At 40.0% G+C, this 15,831-nt stretch overlaps 1 protein-coding gene across 4 annotated transcripts in view; it reads left to right on the top strand.

Moving 5' to 3' along the window:
- The window catches only part of RABGAP1L (RAB GTPase activating protein 1 like), a 746,017-nt gene that overhangs the window by 701,262 nt on the left and 28,924 nt on the right, over positions 1-15,831 (top strand). For 3 of the 4 annotated variants that reach the window (XM_039242377.1, XM_039242373.1, XM_039242375.1), the window contains one exon: positions 10,848-10,940. In XM_039242377.1, coding sequence (XP_039098308.1) covers positions 10,848-10,940 — 93 coding nt within the window. Of the gene's footprint in view, positions 1-10,847; positions 10,941-11,131; positions 11,439-15,831 lie in introns of those variants that run through there. The other variant, XM_039242374.1, reaches the window with a different exon arrangement.

Below are 15,831 nucleotides of genomic sequence, written 5' to 3'. Positions count from 1 at the left end.
AAGCTGGGAGACATTTGGAGGCCTGCTCTGTAGAATCTAGCGAGTGATTTTGTGGTCCTCAGTGGGAGGAGGGGTCACTGCTGGGTCTCTGGCTCGAGCGTCTGGATGGAAGATGAACAACTGGGAGAACTGGTTGGGGGGAGAGAGTGGCTGATGAAACCCAGTTTAAATATCTCTTCTGTGAAGTATCTAAAAGATGATGTGAAGTTAGCAGTTGGATATGTAGGTTGAGCTCAGTAAAAGTCCTGGGCCGGAAATCATACAACAGGAGTTGTCAACATATAAAGATCATAAAGAAATTCCTCTACCTCCTGATATTATCTATTGATTGGCAGGCTGGAGCTTTCCGTGGAACCAAGGAGTTCCATAAAAATATTATACAAGATTAGATTCATAGGACTGGAGACAAGGAATTAAAAATGAACAGAGAAGGGGCACCTGGGTGGTTCATTTGGTCAATTGTCTGAGTCTTGTTCTCGGCTCAGGTCATGATCGCGCAGTTTGTGACATAGAACCCTGAGTCCAGCTCTGCGCTGGTGGTGCAGAGCCTGCTTATGATTCTCCCTCTCTCTCTGCCCCTCTCCCACTGGTGCTTATGCTCTCTCTCGCTCTCTCTCTCTCAAAATAAATAAACTTGAAAAAGAAAAAGAAGAGACAAGCATTTTCTATAAAATGCCACGGTTTCTTAATTACTACAACATTGGGAATAGACAGCTTGTATTAGAATGTAGTAAAGAAAGTAGAAATGCATATTTCAGAAGCTTTCATAGATACTTTGATGAGCATACTACATTCAGGAGTGAGCCATGAATGCTGGAAACTGACTCACATCATACAATTATCCATTAATGAGGCCAAGAACCTGTCACAGGTGTGTGCACCATTAGACTTGAGTAATTGGAAAGCTGAACATGTCAGATAGGATGAAAGCAAGTGTGGCACTCAGGAAAAGAATGCCAGTAATTTGATGTCTGTAAGCCTTGGGAGCTATGTTAGAATTACAAGAGATAAGTACTTTTCCTTGTCTCCACACCCTGAAACCATTATATTCCTTCCTAGAATACAGCTTGCCACAGGCGGGGGGTGAAATGGGTAAAGTGGTTCACAAGGTACACACTTCCAGCTATAAAATAAATAAGTTCTAGGGAGGTAATGTACAGCATGGGGACTATAGTTAATAACGTTAATAACACTGTAATGCACATTTGAAAGCTGCTAAGAGAGTAGATCTTACAAGTTCTCATTACGTAAAAATTATTCTTGTAACTGTGTTTGCAAATAGATGTTAAACTAGACTTGCTGTGATCATTTTGCAGTATATACAAATCCTGAATCCTCATAGCATACATGTGAAACTAGTATAATGTTATATGTTAACTGTACCTCAATAAAAGAATAATACAATTGGGGCACCTGGGTGGCTCAGTTAGTTGAGCATCGGACTTCAACTCAGGTCATGATCTCATGGTTTGTGAGTTCGAGCCCCGAGTCTGGCTCTGTCCTGACAGTTCAGAGCCTGCTTTCGATCTTCTACTTACCTCTCTCTCTTTGCCTCTTTCCTGGTTTCAGTCTCCCTCTCAAAAATAAATAAATCTTTAAAAAGCAAAGAATACAACTAGTTATCATTTTAGGCTCTTATGTTCTCTGAAGATTTTTCTCCCCCTAATCCCATGGGGTAAAAATATCATTGACTCTGTTCCTAGTGGTTAAAAGCTCATCAAGAGTCAAAGTAGCTTCATTTGCAGAATGCTGTGAAGAAGATGAGGTGAAGCCTAATAGGACATGGCCCCTCTTCTCTTGACTCCTTCCCATCTTCTTCTTCCTAGGAATTTAGGCTACTGCAAACTGACTAGAATTCTGGTTGCCACTGGTCCACTTTCTCTCCAGACTTTGACAGGTCCTTGCAGAACTAACTCTGAATTGGAAATTCTCAGCCCCCTAGACCCCAGGTCACCAAGATATATGCTACCGTAGTTACCTATTTTGCTGTCTCTCGAATGATTAGTATATTAAATGGGGTTATTTATATTCATTCTAAGAAATTATCTGAAGTGAGCAAGAGTGATACATAATTTCTAGTACCTTTGGTTTATTAATATCTTAGGCATTCAGACTCCTGACCACTAGGAAAATATTAAAGAGATCTTAGCAGCCTTTTTTAAAAAAAATAGTGATTTACTGTGCCAACATTTGCCTCCATTAATATTTTTGTATCTCCTATCTTTGAAATAGAGAAGCAGATTCATCAAGCTTTGAATAATAGACCTGACAAGTGCCTAGCCCATTGTTAAAATTTAGCCCAGGGAAGTGCTATTTTTTAATTGGTCAGGAAAGCTTACATAAACCAGTCATAACGCAAGCCCTCCCCGCTGGGGTGTGCTGTCCCCTTCCCCTCAAAACATTTCTTCTTGATCACCCTTGTATCTTTTATGAACATGTGTACTTCTATGCCTTTTATTGCACTTGCAAAACTATATGATAATTAGACACATACTTGGCTCTACATCAAGACCGTCAGCTTCTTGGGGAGCTTTGCCTTCACTGGTCCCAAGCTACTGCTACTGCTCTACTGAGCAAAGTGGTCAAGGAGGGCAGAATCTGGAGGTGGATGGTGGCCTAGATCCCTGCTCCAGCTCTCTATTTACCAGCTGTACGATCTTGGGAAAGTTACCTCCCTTCAGTTTCCTTATTTGTAAAATCTAAATAATAACCTCGCAGAGTTGTTGAGAGGCTTAAATATATAATTTTCTAAATTATAGCTTTAAAACTGTTAGGGAATTCTTCGACACGCAGGCACTCCGTGTTTCTCTTAGTGCCAATTACTGCTGATCAAAAACAGAGCAGAAGGAAGCGGACATCAGAATGTACGAATGCAGCGCTGAAAATCTCGAATGCCAGGCCAGGCCTCCCCTTGGCTTCACTGAAGCACAGCTCAGAGCCTTCCAGCACCAAACCCACTCCTACTCGAGCATCTGCCCTTCGTGCCTCCCATTACCCAGTGCCATCCCTTCCCTGTTTGGAAGACTGTATATGGCATAATTATTGTAACAATGACTGGAGGGCACCACTAGCATTTAATAGGTGACATCCTAAATGGGCCAAGGACACTCAGGGCTCAGAAATGGGAAGTGGAATCTAATACAACCCAAAATCATTCCACCCAAAATGACAATAGTGCTCCTACCTCAAGAAACACTTGTAGCTCCTAGATTCTTTTCTCGAGTTAAATTCAGAATCAAGTTTTCACAAAACCAATACACGATTCCAAAAGATCAGCCCGTGCCAGGAACCGTGCCATGTACCCTGCAGAGGGTAGAGCAGGTTGAAAATTCTCCACACATATATTCTGCTGTGTTGTGTCTCTTTCCTCTTCTCTGCATGTAAGTTTCCCTAAGTTTCCCTTCCGTTAATATAATGGGTGTGCTTCAAATTTGTTACCTAAGAGTTTTGTTATTCCATTAGTTAAAATTCAATTTAAAAAAAAAAAATTCAATTTAAGATCTGCGCTGTTTTGGGGTGCCTGGGTGGCTTAGTCGGTTAAGCGTCCGACTCTCGCTTAGGTCATGATCTCGCGGTTCGTGGGTTCGAGCCCCACGTCGGGCTCTGTGCTGACTTCCAGCTCAGAACCTGGAGCCTGTTTCAGTCTGTGACTCCCTCTCTCTCTGACCCTCCCCTGCTCACGCTGTCTCTCTCTCTCCTAGAAATAAATAAAACATTAAAAAAAAAAAAAAGATCTGCGCTGTTTTCAGGCTCCTAAACTCCTTAACATATAAAGAACACATTTGATAATCAGGAGATCCAATCAAATCATGTGTGTAAGAGAAGAAGTATGTTTTATTAAAAATAACTACTGTTGGGGCACCTGCATGGCTCAGTCAGTTGAGTGTCCCATTTATGGCTCAGGTCATGATCTAATGGTTTGTGGGTTTGGGCCCCGTGTCAGGCTCTCCTCCTTGGGATTCTCTATCTCCCTCTCTCTCTGCCCCTCCCCCACTTGCTCACTCTCATTCTCTCTCTCTCAAAAATAAACATTAAAAAAAATTGGGGTGCCTGTGTGGCTCAGTTGGTTAAGTGACTCACTCTTAATTTCAGCTCAGGTCATGATCTCATGGTTTGTGAGTTCGAGCCCCGCATCGACTTCGCCACTGCCGGTGCAGAGCCTTCTTGGGATTCTGTCTCTTTCCCTCTCTTTCTGTCCCTCCCCCCACTCATTCACACACACACACACACACACACACACACACACACACAAATTGACATACAAGAAAAGTTATATATATATGTACATATTTTAATTCTGTTAGAGTCATATATAAAAATAAGAAATATATGCTTTAGGGGCAACTGGGTGGCTCAGTTAAGTGTCTGACTCTTGATTTCAGCTCAGGTCATGATTTCACTGTTTATGAGATTGAGCCCTGAGTTGGACTGACAGTGCAGAGCCTGACTGGGATCCTCTCTCTGCCTCTTTCTGTATTCCTCCACCACACATGCTCTTTCTCTGTCAAAATAAATAAAAAACCACTTAAAGAATACATATGCTTTAGATGAAAAGAAGAGGGAGAGCATAGGAAAAGAAAGTTGAACATACTCTTCTTTAGTCTTCCTCTCCTACATCTCCAGCTGGGGCTGGCATGACAAACATTGAGAGAAAGAATAAAGCAAATTAGTAACTATTGTACTTTGTTCTTCCCAGTTATCGAAGGTCACCATGGAGCACTCCCCCACCACTCCCTTACCACCCCCTTTCCGTTAAGTTCATACATTTCTTTTCTATATATTTCCTGATAACAGCTGAATAGGACCCATTTGCATCAGTAAATGTCAGGTGACTGTGTTGGTGACCAGGACAGGAGTTAATAAAGCCTCCCAGGTGATTTAGTGCGATCGTCAGGGGAATAGATGAAAAAGCCCCCTTGATTTAGTGCATGTCCTTCAAACTGATGTTCATGAAATCATTTTAGAAGGTCTAAAATGGCATTTTAGAAGGTCTAAAAACAGACATTTTAAAAATGGAATATGATAAAATGTAATAGAAAATATCAGCAAGGCGTTGTATAGATCCTTAGCAAAAACGAAGGTTTAAGAAATAGCACAACTAGTTGCTATCCATGGTGAGAGGCAGAAGGCAGGAAGGGACTGAATGAATCTACACATGGTTCTGAGGTGGAGTTGTCTTTATCTTTTGCTTACTGCTATTCTGATATTTGTAATGCAAGGGCTAACAGTATATGGTTTATTTTATGTTGATATAATTTGCAGTTGGTTTTAAAATGAAGGAGGCAGAGAGGTTTTTATCTCGCTTTCAGCAAAAGTGTAAATAAAGACTTTCAACTGTGTTTTGTTTGTAAACCTCTGGCAACTCAGTTGATAGTGGTTATGATTTCTAAACATTGTATTAGTTTCCTATTGTTACCTAATTTAGAGGTTTAAAGAGCATAAATTTATGATTTTGCTGTTCTGTAGGTTAGAAGTCTAACATGGGTCTCACTAGGCTAACATCAAGGTGTCAAAGGGGTTGCATTCCTTTCTGAATGCCTTTTCCAGCTTCTAGACTAGGCTTCTAGAGGCCCATATTCCTTTACTCAGGGACCTCTTCCCCCATCTTCAAAGCCAGCAACATTGAATCTCTTGGGCTTTTCTGCAATAGTCACATCTCTGACTAAAGTCTGGAAAAATTCTCCTCTTTTAACGACTTTGTATGATTTCATTGGGTCCATCCTTGGCCTCAATCACATCTACAAAATCCATTTTGCCATGTAAGGTAGCATATTCGTAGGTTCTGGGAGTCAGGATGCAGACTTCTTTTTTTAAAGTTTATTGTCAAGTTGGTTTCCATATAACACCCAGTGCTCATCCCCACAAGTGCCCTCATCCCCTTCCCCTCCCCCTCACCCCCATCAGTCTTCAGTTTGTTCTCAGCATTCAAGGGTCTCTCATGCTTTGCTTCCCTCCCTCTCCCCCACTATTTTCCCCCCTTCTTCTCCCCCGTGGTCCTCTGTTAAGTTCCTCCTAATCCTCCTATACATGCAAACATATGGTATCTGTCCTTCTCTGCCTGACTTATTTCACTCAGCATAACACCCTCGAGTTCCATCCATGTTGCTATAAATGGCCAGATTTAATTCTTTCTCACTGCCATGTAGTATTCCATTGATAGATAAACCACATCTTCTTGATCCATTCGTCCGTTGATGGACACTTAGGCTCTTTCCATGTTTTGGCTATTGTTGAGAGTGCTGCTATGAACATTGGGGTGCATGTGCCCCTATGCATCAGCACTCCTGTATCCCTTGGGTAAATCCTAGCAGTGCTTTTGCTGGGTCAGAGGGGAGTTCTATTGCTAATTTTTTGAGGAACCTCCACACCTTTTCCAGAGGGGCTGCACCAGTTTACATTCCCACCAACAGTGTAGGAGGGTCCCCGTTTCTTCACTTGCTTGCCAGCATCTAGAGTCCTCTGATTGGCTCATTTTAGCCACTCTGACCAGAGTGAGGTGGGATCCCAGTGTGGTTTTGATTTGTATTTCCCTGATGAGGAGGGATGCTGAACAACATTTCATGTGTCTGTTGGCCATCTGGATGTCCTCTTTGGAGACGTGTCTGTTCATATCTTCTGCCATTTCTTCACTGGATTGTTTGTTTTTCGGGTGTGGAGTTTGGTGAGTTCCTTATAGATTTTGGATACTAGCCCTTTATCTGATATGTCATTTGCAACTATCTTTTCCCATTCCGTCGGTTGCCTGTCAGTTTTATGGATTGTTTCCTTTGCCGAGGATGCAGACTTCTTTGGGAGGCCATTTTTTTGTCTATCATAATTGTTTGTATTGACTCGTACTTCCCACGTACTTTTCTGTTAAATAAATTTGTGTCAGGAAATTAGCTGATTTAAGGAAAACATAGTAGAAAATGTGCTTGGATGTGGCAAAAATAATGAAAATGGCATTCAGATGACTAACGTTTGGGAAATACACTTCCCCTGACAGCCTAGGACCAGAAGAGACTACAGGCCAGAGAGACAGTAGATCCACTCAGAAGATTCCATATTGCTCTGCCCCAACCAGCTGGCCTGGTCCAGCCTTCTCAGCCACATGGGTTCACTTTTGCTCTTCCTGAAGGTGGGGACTGCCAGCCAGCCAATCTCCAAAGTTCCTTGAGTCTCCGAATTTCTAATTCTATGTAAATGGCTGTGTTATAAATTTAAATGTCAGATATACCATGAAATATATCTAAATACCATATACTATTCAAAAGATTAAAACACACATTCTCTTTTAAATGCTTGCTTCCCCGAATTTAGTTGTCAAGTGCAAAATGTCACACCTTGGGTGATCATTTCAGTGATCGCGTTCATACTTGTCAGAGATCATCTTGCCAGAGTTATCCTGTTCGGGGGCTGTTTGTTTTTAATAAACACCATTTTGAACAGGTGCATGCTCGTTATCTGTTGCATTTATTAAACAGTTGTGGATTCTTTGAGGACATTTTCTGAATTTAGTCAAATAGGGAGTATTAGCTAGAGGATGGGCAGTTGGTGGAAGAAGTCTCCCAAATTAGGTAGACATTTAGAAGGATTGGTGATTCCAAGTGCCTGGGTGGCTCAGTCAGTTAGGCGTTTGACTTTGGCCCAGGTCATGATCTCTCAGTTTGTGGGTGGGACTCCTGCATCGGACTCTGCGCTGACAGTGCACAGCCTACTGAGGATTCTCTCTGTCTCCTTCCCTCACTTGCACTTTCAGTTTCTCTCAAAATAAATAAACTTAAAAATATATATTTCAAAAAAGAATTGATGAGTCTTCATGTGCACACTTTCATTAAAAATATTTAACTTGAGAGAAATACCTATACTACTCTTGAGATAATAAGTTGTTTCACTTCTTGATGACTTTCTGTTCTTTTACTTAAAGCTACATACTAAAGAGGTATTTAGTCCTTTCTCTGCTAAGAAAAACTTCAAGCTCAATATTACATTCCCTAAAATAAAATCAGTTTTGTCCTGAAATGCAGTTTTACAAAAACGGTGACAGTCTATGTTCTTTGATTATCTCATAAATAACATTCTCACATCAGCTCACCTTCCTCCTCCCTCCTTCCCCCTTTCATTTTTTGCCAATCACAGGTGGACGTGCAGTATCACCCCACAGCACAAGATAAATAAGCTTGGAGGGTTTCCTAGCAACATCTTGTTCTGGGAACCCGCTCTGTTTCCCTGAACAAGATGAAACCAAACAGCCCCTAGACTTGCAGCCAGATGGGCCAGGATGAGCTTATCAAGGGCGTTTAATGCGTTTTTTAAAAAATTTCACATTGAAATGAACCCCTTAACATAAGTAGCGGGATTGACTTTTAAAAGGATACTTTTTTACATGAATTAAAAAAAAATCTGTAGTACTTTGAATTTAAGAAAGATGGTTTTAGAAGAAAGTCTCTTAGACACACGCTTGCAGTGTGTAATCCATTCGTTGGTAAATGGACCCATCTTAGAGCCCTGTAGAAAATACTTCCACATAAGACTGCTGTTCAGTTACAGAAGTCCTGAAATACTTGTGAGCTTGTGGGTAAATGGCTGCAGGAGGAAGCAGCTTCCTTACTGAACTCACTTCTCCCATTGATCCTGCTCCGAGGATGCCGGAGACACTTGTCCCTCCCTGCAGCTCTGGGACCTTCTTCCCCTTTGCCTGGGCTCCAGGGCTACGGTGCAGGAGATTCACCACTTCGTTTTATTTATTTTTTTTTTTTTTAATTTTTTTTAATGTTTTATTTATTTCTAGGAGAGAGAGAGAGAGAGACAGCGTGAGCAGGGGAGGGTCAGAGAGAGAGGGAGTCACAGACTGAAACAGGCTCCAGGCTCTGAGCTGGCAGTCAGCACAGAGCCCGATGCGGGGCTCGAACCCACGAACCGCGAGATCATGACCTAAGCGATAGTCGGATGCTTAACCGACTAAGCCACCCAGGCGCCCCTCACCACTTCGTTTTAAGATGCTGGTTTTGGGTTTCGGAGTGTATGATGAATAGATACAGAGGAAAGAAGACTAGAGGAAATGGAGCCTTCCTATTCGAGTCAAGAACAAAATAATGTTGCCGCTGCTGTTTTGTTGGCACATGACCATGTCTGTTTCCTGGTTTATCTGATGATCCTGAGGCCACACAGCCAGCAGGCAATGCTTCCCCGTCTTTGGCATGCTGGTTGGTCACAGTGGACTGTCAAAGGTCTCTGGAGACGGAGTAAGACAAAATCAGTTTCTCACAGCGCTATGCAGCAGTGCTTTTGCAATTCAATGACACCCTGAAAAATGTCCTTCCTTCTTGCTTGACTGGGGAAACACTCCCCCATCGGCCAGGTGCATGTTGTCATCATGCGGTTTTGAAGGATAATCCACTGTCCCAAGTTTGGACAGAGTTTGCACAACTTCCCAGTTGTGGTAAGCAACAGGTAATTCCAGTATTTCATAGTGCTCCTGGATGGGACAGAAGAATTGGGATAAGATAGGACATGCCATGGGGCGTCTTTGCTTTGTATTTAACAAATTCTCGGGCCAGATTCTCACACACTCATTACATGTTTTCTAAATACCATATTTTGAACTCGACAAGAAACACTGTTGAGAAAGCGTCGTATTGGCCAATGTCTTAAGTAGGTATCGTGACACAGTTATCATGACGGTGACTTAGGTGGGTATCATGATGGTTACTGAGGAACATCAACACATATCCTTGCCTTCAAGTCCCCAAGAATCTAGCAAACTAACACATTTTTATCTTTATAAAAATTAGGTTAACTTTTTTTTTCATCTCAAGTCACTTACTTTTTAAGACTTAAATATTGAATAAAGATTTGATGCTGAAAGGGATTCTATCATTTTGATTGTCCAAGGAAAGCCTAAAAGTAGACTTACTGTTATATGGAACATAAGAGATTATAATACATTAATTTTATTGACTACTTTTAAAAAATAATTTAAAAAATATCCAGGAACCACACAATATTTTAGATACTTTGCCTGTGTTACAGCATTTAATTCTCCTGACAGACATTTTGAAGGAAAAATTTGTTTGCCTGCCATATAACAGATGAAGAAATTCAGGCTAAGAGAGGTTAAACGCCTATTTGCCAAGAGGTTTCATGGTTAATAAAAAAAAAAAAAAAAAAAAATAGGCATTCAGACCTTGGTCCATCTAGTGCCAAATTCTATGACCTTTATACTATGTTATGTTTATTTGTTTATTTTTAGAATTTAAAGATTCCAGTAAACAGTAAACTACTGTCTTTTAAAGATGACAAAATTTTAGCAAGAAATAGATGAGTTGTTTAGGTGAGTTTCTGTTATCTCATTCAGCACAATGATTCTGTTATTTCTCAGGAGTTTTCAGTGACAAACTTGAGAATCTTCTTTCTCGCTGGGATGGCATATTGACTACTTAAATGTATTTTTGTTGCTCAATGTTTTGTTTTTATAAAATCTTCATTTTCAACCTGGTAGAAGGCAGTGAATGAATTTTACTTAAAAGTATTTCGAGTTTATAGTACCGTTAAATACGTTTACAAGAAAAGTTATGATATAGCAATATTGCAGAACAGAAACGGACAGACTATAGCCCACGTTTGTAAATAAGGTGTTGTTGGAACACAGCTACTCTGACTTGGGTGTTACTTACGGCAGCTTTTTGTGCAAACTTATTCACGGAATAAGTTTGCAGATTCTTGCTCTAGAATCTAGACGTCTTGCTCCTCTGCTTTGAGTTGGGTGTGCTCCATTAGAATGCCAGAGACTTACGTGGGAAACACATCAGAAAATGTTTTCCTAAGGAATCTCCTTGTCTCATATGCTTTTTCTCCAATCCCTGTAGGTACCAACCAAGAAACTGAAGAAATATGAGAAGGAATATCAGACAATGCGAGAGAGTCAGCTGCAGCAGGAAGATCCAATGGATAGATACAAGGTATGGGAGGCAGGGGTCACCCATCAGCGCGAAGTGCCTTCCGCACCCTAAGTAGCAGCAGTGTGACAAGTTCAGTGTCCTCTGCTCCTTCCTGCTTGACTTAGATGCTCTGTGACCATGATAAATGTCCAGGTATGTTTTCATTTCAGGACACTGTTGAGCACCCAACCATAATATTTCTTTTCTTTCAGTTTGTATATTTGTAGGTAACTCCACCTGTTGCATTTATACTGGGAGTCTTCATAAGAAGCTGAGAGAAAGGGAAAAAGAAAGAGAGAAAGGGGCTCTCGACTACTTTCAAAAATGAGAAAAAAAGGAAAATGGCAAAGTACTGTTTTAGGTGTGCATGGTCACATCCACAGAGACTCTTAGAAGGTGAACTCTTCCAAGACTGGCACAAGAATGTTTCAGACCTTACTCTGTCTGTAGCGAATGTTAAAAATACAAACTCATTTGGAAGGAAAAATAAAACCCACAAAGGTTAATGGAGCACAGTGATGGTGTTTGTTGCAACATTTATTTCCACAAATTTATGAGAAACAGTGACCTTTCACTATAGTATGCAGTTTCAGAATCAAAGTGATTTCAATTTAATATCTTAGTTATGTAGTATTTTTTTTTAATTGGGTCATTCACAGAGATGGGAATGAGCGTGGTAATGAGTGACAATGTCCCATGATGCCATGTTGGGGAAACACTGAATTTGAACGAACTTTTTCCAACTGAAATATTCTAGTCTCTTGATCATGTTTTAATTCCTCAGATTCCTACAGATGGTTAATGGGTCCTTCCCTTTTCATGTCAGTAACATGAGAATTAGAGAATATTGTATTTTCACACCGAGCACCACCAATGCCAAAGTAGCACTAGCAATGCCTAGTACCAAAAAATGTACTAGGGCCACATCATTAATTAGATCACCTACAGTAGGATGCCTTCTATCTCTGTAACTCTAGTCGCCTTTATGTGGTCAGAAACACAGTGGTGCTATAGTCACAGAACTCCTTGTCCCTGTTGCTGAACTGAATAGCATGGGAGGGGTTGGGAGAGGGGCATGGCCACGGGAGTATGTGGAGTCTGTAGTCCAACCTGAGTTCAAATCCCGACTTTCAAAAAAAAAAAAGTCCAGCATAGGATTTGGAATCCATATTTGGGGTTTCAGTACCTACCCTGTTGTTCAGCATCTTGGGCTAGTTAGTGAACCTCCTCCTCTGTAGAACGTGGCTTAGGCATTTCCTTGAACGACTTGTTGATGAAGGATGTTGTGTGTCAAGTAACTAGCACATAGTTGGTGTTCAATGAATGGTTGTTATTAGCCCTACTAAGCCAACTGCCTCCAATTACCCAGTTATTACAAGAGTAATATCCCTTATGTGGGTCTGTTCTGCCGGTCCCCCACTTATCTTCTTCACATTTCTCCCAAGTAGTATTGTTACCCCATAATCTGACGTCAGTGTGCTTCTCTCCTTGTTTCTCAAACTGGCTACAGAAGTGATAATAAGATCTCCCATACTGCTTTCGTAGATGACTCTTAACCCTTAAGGTGCTCACAGACTAAAATTTGCAGCTAATTTCCACCAGCACCAGCACCACCACCAACCCCCCTCAATAAGACCAATCTTCATGTAGCTCATGTAGCATGCTGCTTTAGAAAGGCTTGAAGCAGTAATCATAAAATATTCTCAAGGATCCAAAACGAATCCGTCCTACTGATTGTATCCTTCTAATTTTCTTAGTTGCCATCAAATAAAACCTGGAAAGAATGCTTTAAAATAGAAAAGAGGAAAATGAAAGACTAAAGTTATATTTTTAAAATCCGTCTGGGGCTGAACTTGGTATTGCTTCTTTAATCCTTTTTGTGTCAGAATAGATTGTACAAGAAGTACAAGGCTTACTATGTTTTAAAAAGTACTTATCACACATTAAGACTGTCGGTGTGTGCGAGTTTTACTGAGGGACCAAAGTGAAATTAAATTTTTTGTTTTTGTTTTAAAAACAGATAACTACTTTTAACTTTGAGTGTTATGGCCTATTCTATTCACACATAGCAGATACCCTCTATAGCTGTTTATTTTGTATTATTGTAATAGCTTGTCAATACATCTAATATTTCTATACCCCTTTAATAATGTCTAAATATTTATATTGGCGATATACTTGGTAAAGTTATAGTCCTCAAATTATAACCACATTTTCAAGGTGACAGTTGACAATACAGTTTCCAACTGTTAACAGATTTGTTCTTTCCGATAGGCAGTTAAGAAACTAATTATAATTACCTGAAAGTAGGAAAGTGTTCTAGGAAATACCATTTAACATCTTCTAACTTTAACCCTGTCAAGAGTAAGATCTGTGTCCCTGGCCTTGAGGACTTTATAACTTCATAGATCTTGGACTGGGAACCTAGTGTTGTGTAAATTCTTAACAATAACTTAAGGATGTCATTATGGCATTAAGTTAGACCTTCTACCTACCAGTTCACTTAACAACCCCTCCTCACCCATTAAGATCCATACTGCTGAAAATGCCACATCTACCCCCCGCTCACTCTGTGACAAGGGAGGTAGGAAAATCATGTCTGTCTACCTACCTACCTACCTACCTATCTACTTATTTATTTATTTATTTATTTATTTATTTATTTATTTTAATGTTATTTTTGAGAGAGAGAGAGAGAGAGAGAGAGAGTGCAAGCAGGGGAGGAAGAGAGAGAGAGAGGGAGACACAGAATCTGAAGCAGGCTTCAGGCTCCAAGCTGTCAGCACAGAGCCCAATGTGGGGCCCGAACCCACAAACCGTGAGATCATGACCTGAGTCAGAGTCAGATGCTCAACCGGCTGAGCCATCCAGGTGCCCATGTGTCAGTTTTTTTAAAGGCCCAGAAATGTTATGCATACTATGAAAGAGTCTGAGAGATTTTGCAGTTGGATGCTGTTTCCCTTGCAGACAAAAAGGGCTCTTGCATGGAAGCCAGAGATAGGATTAAAACTCAGCAGTGCAGAGGTAGCGCTCAGCAGTCACATTCTGGCTGCGTCCAAATACGTGTATTGTGTCTATTTTTATGGCATATGCAGATATCTACATTTTCAAGGTATATCACCCAATACACCTGAATCTAACACACAAATCTCAACCATAAAGAGAGAGATGAATTATGTTTGTATAAGTTTACATCTTAGAACCCTAAACACAAAAATGTTCTGGAATTAGGCAGAGGTGATGGTCATACAGCTTTGTGAATATCCTAAAACCATTGAATTGTGCATTTTAAAAAGATGAATTTATAGTATGTGAATTATGTCTCAAAAAAAAAAAATCTCTAAGTAAAATGTTTCAAGAGGATTGGCATCCAGCCCACCATCTTTTCATAAATCCTAAGTCACACCAGAAGTGCCTACACAGAAGCCATACTTGTGGGAGGGAGACCTTCCTGTCAGGTTTGGAGCTAATTAATGACTATAAATCCTACATGTACTCCTATTTATAGGGGAAAATGGGTGAAACATTCATTTTCATACATAAATACATATGCAGCCTGACATAAACATATAAATATGTGTACACAGTGGGCTACCTGGTGTTGGCTTCAGTTTGCATTCGAAACTTAGCTGTATAATGACTTCTACGGTCTTTGGTGTACTCTCTCTGCTTTCCTTCGTGACTAGATTCCAAGACACAGAAGAGAAACTTTACTAGAAGAAGAATATAGAGCATTTGTTCTAATCCTCTCTCGTTGCTCTTCTTAGGTTTGACCTGGCCAAATTGGTGTGGTAGTATTTTGGTTGGTAAATTAATTTATTTCAAACAAAGTGAAATTCAGACTGAAGTTTTGTCCATAGAAATGCATCATCTACGTTTTCATTTTCATACAAGCCCCCAGAAGACAAACAAATAGGTGTAGCTGTTTAAGTATATTTTAAAATTTAGTAGCCAAGCCCCTAGTAAGCAGTTACCAACTTGAGGAATTATAATACTATTTCCTGTTTTAAGGAGATGAATTATTTCCATTTAGGGAAAGTTGGTTTTCTAATATTGTAATCTGTTGACAGCACCTTTTCAAGAACCACACATTTATTAATTTAAATAAATTAATCTACCTCTGGAAGATGGGATGCTTTTCTTGTTTAATTAAAGAACTTCCTGCACAAATGTGGGTTAAGCCTTAAAAAGCACAGCTAATTAATTAAATTAAGCAAGTCTCCCAAAGCATAATGAAAGATTATGTTATCACCTGTTCGAGATGAGCAATTCCTAGAAAGGATCACGAATGTTCAAACTCTCTTGAGTTGGGACACAGAATATTATCCATCATTTCTAATTGGAGTATCTCAGCCATGTTTAGTATAATTAAATTTAGAATGTTTCATTTCTTTTGTGAGGTTAGAAATAGTAATTCTCTTATCAAAGTGTCACTCAAACAGGAAGAAAATAATTCCTCTAAGTTTACAAAAAGTGTGTCTTGCACATACTGATTTTTGTATATCAGTTGTCCCTGCATATAATGTGAAATGAAACTATTTAATTATACTTGGCAAAAACAATACAAAAATGTAGAGTAAAGCTTCATTGTACTTGTATTATTTGCCATCCCTCAATAGCTAATGAAATAATAGACAGTTCTCACCTTTGGTTTTAACTTGTCAAGTGAAAGAAGTTTAAATTTTGCTAGACTTCTTTACCCAGGATTGGAGTGGGGGTGGAATGCCTTTCCTTTTTCTTACTGTGTTGGGCCTTGCCTTCCTCAGGAAGTCAAGCTAAGTGAATCCATCTTTGAAAAGTGTTTTCCTACCAATGAAAATAAACAGATTTTATTTTTTAGTTTTCCTCATCACAGAGACTGTCATTGGCTTTTGGAAATATTTATGTTTATGCAGTACTGTGCTTTTAATGA

Source organism: Hyaena hyaena, unplaced genomic scaffold (genome assembly GCF_003009895.1).
Source record: "Hyaena hyaena isolate Hyena2069 unplaced genomic scaffold, ASM300989v1 scaffold_209, whole genome shotgun sequence".
NCBI classification, from domain to species: Eukaryota; Metazoa; Chordata; class Mammalia; order Carnivora; family Hyaenidae; genus Hyaena; species Hyaena hyaena.
This window is presented reverse-complemented; position numbering and strand designations above follow the sequence as displayed.